This window comes from Triticum aestivum, chromosome 2B (assembly GCF_018294505.1).
Source record: "Triticum aestivum cultivar Chinese Spring chromosome 2B, IWGSC CS RefSeq v2.1, whole genome shotgun sequence".
NCBI lineage: Eukaryota > Viridiplantae > Streptophyta > Magnoliopsida > Poales > Poaceae > Triticum > Triticum aestivum.
In genome coordinates, this window is record NC_057798.1 from 803608336 (window position 1) to 803616047 (window position 7712).

The 7712-nt window shown below is 44.5% G+C and overlaps 1 protein-coding gene across 1 annotated transcript; it reads right to left on the bottom strand.

Moving 5' to 3' along the window:
• Window positions 1–3940: 3940 nt before the first annotated feature.
• LOC123039732 (zinc finger MYM-type protein 1-like) lies at window positions 3941–6234 on the bottom strand. The gene is made up of 3 exons (XM_044462765.1): window positions 5827–6234; window positions 4515–5693; window positions 3941–4047 (listed from the first exon to the last, which is right to left on the bottom strand). The coding sequence occupies exons 1-3, from the start codon at window positions 5831–5833 to the stop codon at window positions 3941–3943; spliced, it is 1293 nt and encodes a 430-aa protein (XP_044318700.1). The 5' UTR covers window positions 5834–6234.
• Window positions 6235–7712: the final 1478 nt, after the last annotated feature.

Here is a 7712-nt window from a genome sequence, read left to right on the forward strand (position 1 = left end):
CACGCCAAGCAGTGGGTGTCATTTTATAACGGGAAGCAATCAACAAAACCGGGTGAGACGCAGAGCGTAGAAACAGCGGCATCAGTCCTGGCTTAGATCACGCACCAACCGCTCCATTCATCCCTTCCAAGTTCCAACCACGTGTCTTGGTGTAATAATATAGAAATGGAAAGTTTTTCTACAGAGAGTTAAAAAGAGATGAAGGCGGCTAGCAGCAGCCTCTGGCTCACATGCACAGCGGCACAGGCACGGGCGATCACGTGGTGAGCATTAACTTGTGCTATCCGTATGCACACTACTCCGACTATGTGCTGTTATTTCTGGATTAATAACAATTTGTCATGGTGTCACAATTAGTGTATCCACTAAGCCTGATCAAGTGATTTATTTATTAAAAAAAAAGCCTGATCAAGTGATTTCGTGAAGCTACTAAGCTGAGTAAGACTAAGATAGCCAGTGGAAAGGAAAACATCTGATTTCCCATGTTGTCACAGTGCAAAAGCAGAGCACCTACTGGCTACTGGCTACTGGCTATTGGCTACTGCTTCCCCTAAGAAAAGTCTTTGGAAACTTGGACACATCAATCAAGCCATTAAACAGTGCATGTCCCTATCAATCCGTTAATTTCGTCAATGATTTGGACACGTAGTACGTCTTGACAGGTCGAATAGTACTAGTATTGCGTATGTGTCAGGCTAGTCGAGAAAAGGTACAGTGCAGGATCATGACACGAGTATGGGCGTAGGCGGCCAAAGTGATGGCAGAACAATATTGTACTTCCTCTATAAAAAAATATAAGAGTCTTTAGATCACTACGCTTTTATATTGTATCTAGCCGTTAGAATGTTAAATCCTATGTTTCTTAAATATAGGTCTTTGTAAAAAAAAAATGAACTATATACGGATTATATAGACGTAGTTTAGAGTGTAGATTTACTCGTTTCGCTTCGTATGTATTCTCTCCGTCCGAAAATACTTGTCATCAGAATGAATAAAAATGGGTGTATCTAGAACTAAAATGAGTCTTAGATACATCCTCTTTTATTTATTCTGATGACAAGTATTTTTGGACGGAGGGAGTAGTTTATATTGAAATATCTATAAAGACTTAGAAAGACTTATTATTAGGAGGGAGTATAATCATATGCTACGTGCAAGTTGCCGGAGATGGCGGGAAAAGTTTGGTGCGTGCATGCGCGTGGCTGCTGTAGACACCGTGCACGCGGCGCCACGATCCCGTGCTGGTCAATTGCTGCGTACTGTACGTGGCACGTGCAAGAAGGAGATGAGATGAGATGAAAGATGCTTTCATTTCTGCTACTAGGATGTGCCAAGAACAAGACATATATCTATGCGCGCGTTTGGTAGGCTGTATTACGTCGGGCCAGACCAGCACGGGATGAAACTTGACTGTTTGAATGTCTGTGTTTATTATTTGGCCTGCATAGCACGAACTTCCTCTTCGATGCGACTGAGAAGGGCTTCAAGGAGGTGCACTTGAACCTTGTCGCAAAGCATGTGTTCGACTTATGTGGACAAGAGGTCACCTCGACCCAGGTGTACAACCACCTGAGGAAGTGGAGACGAGGTGGATCACCGCATCCAAGCTCAGAGACCTTAGATGTGCTTCATGGGATGAGGACACCTACTCGATCCTTTTGGAGGCAGAGCATTACCAAGGCCACATCGCAGTTAGCTCACAAACCATGCCATTCTAACAAACCAACAGTTTAAGCCTATGAACCATCGCCATACTAGCTAACCTCTCTGCCCTGTTTCTTCTTAGGCCCACCCCAAGGACGCATAATTCCTCAACACCCTTATCCAGAACTATCATCAGATGCACCAGATCTTCTCCTTTGGATTGGCAACCAACAAGCATGCAATTGGCTCTGGTCAGCCGTTGCGCTCGCCGATGCCCGATTATCCAGACACCCAAAAGTCAGACACCATCAACGTTGATGCTCCTGAGAAGGATGGTGAGCACGTTCCTGTTCTTGATAGGAAGAGGAATCGGGCAGGCTTCATGGAGGAGGAGCTGAGCGTCTTCAGCAATATGACTGAGGCAGTGAAGGAGGTGGCCACATGAGCAAAAAGAGCCAAACAGTTGCTGACCTTATTTTGTGAACGTCTAATACGAGTAATACTAGTTCTATGACGGTTTAGGAGTAGCTTAATCTTCTCAACCAGAGGCTGGATGAGAACACCAATAGATAGTTTTGGGAAGACCTGGAGAATATAGTTAGGAGTGTACCGATAGGCGAGAATCTCTTCGTAGGAGGAGACCTCAAAGGCCACGTGGGTACATCTAACACATGCTAGAACCGAAGGCAAGGGATAACATTGTTAGGTTTGGAGAAGAGACACATCGATGAAAGGAGGCGCAAGGTATTTGTGGAGAAGGCGGATTCGGACTGTGAGTGTGTTCCTCAAATGATGTACGTATTGATAGCGATAATAGTACTAGTACGTGTGTGTGAGGGTAAACACGAGGAAAGCAAAGGTCGACCATGACAGAGATTGATAGATAGGGGCGTGAGGCAGCCACTTGATCAGAGTATCAGACTCGATCGCCAAAAGTGATACTAGTACTGGAATAACGTAGCTAGACCCGCAATGTACGATGCAAGTTGGCGGAAACCGGTGGAGATGCATGCATGCATAACCACCCCGGCAATGCTACACACACGGGATAGTTTTTATGGATTTAACGGACTGTGATTAGATGGAGCTTTTTGATCGGAGATTAGGAGAGAGGCGGGCCCCACTCTCATTGAAAATCGAGCTTTGCGACACGCACGGACACATGACAACGGGCTTTTACGGGGAAGATTAGCTGGATCCTTTTGATGGGAAGAAAGAACGATGAGGGGCCCACACTCAGGGGCGGATCCAGAACAAAAATGTACCGGTGTCCACGTGCACATCATATATACAAGGATGAACAACAAGCAATAATATATATGAAAGAGCACACCCAACAACAGAAATTATAATGCAACGAGATCTCTTACCAAAATAAACTGTTTCACATCCACTTGAAATACCAGTTGATTACATAAATCTGAAGAATTAAGCATAAGAACTCGAAACGATGAAAACAAAATATGGTCAGATCACGACGACATAGGCCAATAGATCCTGGATACCTACAAAAGAAAATAAAATACACTTAGTACATGTTAAATAGACTTCTGCAATGATTCATAAAGTCAAGATCATTACCTTTTAAAATAGCCCTCTACGTTCATTCATGACCTCAAAGCGATCAATGACTGTATCATTGGTAACTTTTCTCATTTCTTCCTTCTCCACATAGCAAATAAGGTTGTGATTCAATGCATCATCACCAAGACGATTGCGCAAAAATGTCTTCACAATTTTCATGCCCGAAAAACATCTCTCAACTGTAGCAGTGGCAACAGGCAATACAAGTGCTAGATTCACAAGCCGATAAACCAAAGGATACACAATATGTTTCTTGGTCTCCACCATTTTTTGAGAGAGCTCACAAATATTATTTATGCCAGAGAAGCGTTCATCTACTCGAACATCGGCAATGTAAAGACGGAGGTGATGTGTAAGGTCCCTCAATTCTCCATCATCAAAATCTTTCGGATAAAGTCTAGCTAGATCCATCAAATGCTCTAAGTTGAAATCTTTGAATGATTGTTTTGGGCTCAAAGCAGCTAAGCATATTAGTAGCTTAGAATTTTTCTCATTAAATCGATTGTCAAGTTCTTGAAGCAGCCAATCAATAACATCATTGAAACAATCCATTTCGTAATGATGCTTATTAGTGATACCTGTTTTTTGACGTGGCTTCTTTGGATTGACATATTGCTCTTCCATCTCCAACTTGGAAATCTCATGTTTGTCACAAAAAGCATAAGCTTCACCCAAGACTGATTCCCATCCATTCCTCCTTAAATCATTCAATCTATCTTTGGTTGACTGCACACAATGTACAGCATTTACAATGTCTTGATTCTTCCTTTGTAGAGCCATTGATAATGTGTTTGTGATAGCCAGTATAGTGGACATAAGCTGCAGGTAGAACACAAAATCAAATGATTGGAAATAAACAAGGAGACCACATGCTTGCCTTCTGTTTGTGTCATCCCTGTCCTGTTCTTCCACATATTCTAGCACTTTAATAACTATAGGGAACAAATCAATCAAACTCTTCAGAGTCCTCTGTTGTGAACTCCATCGAGTGTCTCCGGGTCTTTGAAGGGCTAGCTCTTGATTTAATCCCGTCCCACTTTGAAGTACACCACAACCTAAGGCTCCACGCACTTGTTCTTTATATTTGTCTCGAATCATGTCTTTTCTCTTTGAAGATCCAGAAACCACATTCAGCAAAACAGAGATCATATCAAAAAAGTTTCCAATCCATTTGTGCTTCCTTACAACGGCCACAACAACTAATTGCAATTGGTGTGCAAAACAATGAACGTAATATGCCGTGTTGTTCTCCCTCATGATTAAAGATTGCAAACCATTAAACTCACCTCGCATATTACTCGCGCCGTCGTATCCTTGGCCCCTAACCTGCTTGAGACTTAAGCTAAGTTTTGCAAATAAATCATCAATAGCAGACTTGAGGTACTTTGAAGTTGTCTCCTTCACATGAACAAGGCCAACTAAACTCTCTTTCGCACTTCCGCATTTACCAGCATATCTCAAGACCACTGCCATCTGTTCTTTACCAGCCACATCCCTTGATTCATCAACTAGCAAAGAAAATACACCATCTCCAATTTCTTCTAGAATAGAATGCAATATTTGCTTTGCAAAACATTCAGCTATGTCCTTCTGAATCATTGAAGAAGTCAACTTATTATTACCTGGAGCATTAGGGCCTACAACCTTGCGTAGTTCTGGATTTTGCTGTGCTGTATAAGCATAAAATTCCTTAAAATTTCCTTTATTCAAGGACTCCTCTGACTCATCATGGCCGCGAAAAGGTAACCCTTGCTGCAATAGAACTCTAGTAACATCAATTGAGGCATTTAGTCTAGTATAATGCGCCTTCTTCGCAGCATTGCTTTGATTATTGAAAGCAACATAAATGTGCTGGTCTTGTTGCAATAAAGCATCACAATCTCTTTTTGCTTGGTTGTGAACACTGTTGACATCTCCGACATGATCATTTAGTCTATGTTTTTTGTTCCAGCCTGACCAACCCTTTGCAACAAATGCTGCATATCCAGCTTCTTTCTTATCACGGCGCCTGAATAAGAAACAACAGAAGCAATACGCTTTTTCTTTGTACTCACTATACTCAAGCCAGCTCCCAAACTCATCAAACCAATCAGGATTAAACTTTCTCTCTCGACCACCAATAGTTGTAGTTTTAAAATTATAACTACGAGGTTGACAAAGAGGCTTAGCCAAATATTTTCTTCTTACCACATCCCTTAGATTAGGAGGATACTCATCTATGCTTCTCCTTTTGCCAGGATCAGACTGAATTTCCTCTTCCCAATTGATTTCTTCTAGAGCTTGAGATGAATTCCACATATTAGGGGCTGGACCTTCATGTGTGAAGGCATCATTTTGTTCCTGTGATGGAGCATCATCCGGTTCATGTGGCTGAGCTGGAGGATCATCCGGTTCATGTGATGGGCTAGCTATATCATCTTGTGCTGATGTCTTCTTTTTCTTAAGAAACCTTTCCATAAATTCTCCTGTGATTTATTATTATTGTGTTAGCAAAAATGTACAGAGTTACATTATTTGTGTTTGCATATGCAAGAATAGAAATAATAAACAAAATGTATTGATTGAATGATACAAATACGATTAGGGAGTTAAACTTACTCGACATTGTGCCTCGCTGCTTTCGCAGAAATAATCCTCCCCTGGTTAGCTATGAATCGCCAGCGAATTGTTCCCAATTGAAATAGCTTTTTAAATTTCAGAGATTTCAGATTTCAGAGAGATCGGCAATTACCAAATACCTACACACAGTTGAGATTTCAGATTTCAGAGAGATCGGCAATTACTGAATACCAAGTGCTGAGTTGGGAGTTCAGAGTTAAGAGTTCAGACGTACCTCAAATTGCCAACTATCCGTGAGTGGGCGAGGGTAGAGGCGGCCGGCTAGCGATGCTTGAAAAACGGCGACTGGGCGGACCGACGGCTGGCCGCGCGACGAAGAAGGGGAAGGGGCGAGCACGGGCGCTGCGAGGGTTGAGGCGCAGAAGCCGAGCGGACGAGTAACCCTACGGGCGCACGTACAGGTAAGGTACAGCCGTATTGAGGATCGATTAATCGGATCGATAGCTTTTCCTATTTCAACACGCGCACGTACAAGGACCATTGGCCCAGGGATCGTCGGATCGATTGATCGATCACATGTGGGCATTAATGTAGATGGGCTGCACTGCCTGGCTTGTGTATTGCTGGGCTGGCCGGTGTCCAGGTCCAAAAATAACCGGTGTCCAGCCCAAAATACTGGAGTATGTACAAGGGAAACACGTATTTTACCCGGTGCCAGTGACACCGGGTGAGATAACGTGCCTCCGCCCCTGCCCACACCGCCTGAAAATCAGGGGTGGAGATTAGTTAAAGAACAAACCATGTAATAGGCCCGTAAGAGTCCGTTGGTTTAGAATTTTCGCTGAAAATCAGGGGGTGAGAGATTAATTAGCATTGTTGACCCTGTGAAAACCCCGTAGCTATCCGTGCGTCTAGGATTTTCGTAACCACCGTGCGCGTTGTGGCAATGCTACATCAACGAACAATTACGGGCGTTTTACAGGGTGAAGATTAGCTAGCAATCCGTGATTGGATCAAGGGGGAGGGAGAGGCCCCACCCCATTCTGAAAATCAGGGGGGAGGGGGGGGGGGGCAAGTTTAGTTGGTTGGGAGGGTCCGTTGATTTTCCGTATTAGTCCGTCGATATAGCATTTTTGGTGCGCGTTGTGGCCATTCATGCCCACGACCACGGTCTACGCCCTGGATAATCGATAAATCAGTATGTGGGTGGCACGTGCAAGGAGGAGGACTGAACTGCAGCCCAGCTCTTGGCTGGATCATCAGCTCGATCATGTGCTGTGGTGCATGGAATGGAGATCAAAGATGTTTTCGTTGGACTTGTCAACAACAGGAGGCTAGATGTGGATATATTTGTCCTTTTTCTAGGGTGATGGGTCCGTGGGAGGGCACATGACCTAGCGTACAGTACCTGTAATAACTAGGCGTAGTAGCTGCTGGGCGACAGCACACTAATATCAAGGATCTCGACGCATACATATGCATGCACCTTCGTGTCAAGTTGTTAACAAATTTGGATGCTCACCATTTGTGTCTGTCTAAGAGCATCTACAACTGTACCTCTTAAATCCGTCTCAAACGCCCAGACACAGCCCACAAAATCCCCGTAGCAAACAGTAGGCTCATTTCACTCCGCTCCGCTCCCCTCCTCTCGTCCAATCAGTCAAACTCCAAGCGCTGGCGACAATGTCCAGCATCGACAACCACTCCGACGGCAGCTCTGGAGACGAGGATGAGGTGGCACTCCATATCGCACCGGAGCGCTCATGGGTCAATATGGGCGGCAGCTCCGGTTCAGGTGCGACACTGCCTATCGCCCGTCGCCACAGCGTCGACGCCGGCGCCAGCCCTTCCCGCCCCGCACGCGGATCTGCAAGGGCGGCGCCGCCGGCCTTCTCCACCTCGGGCTCCACGCGGGCAGTGGTGGT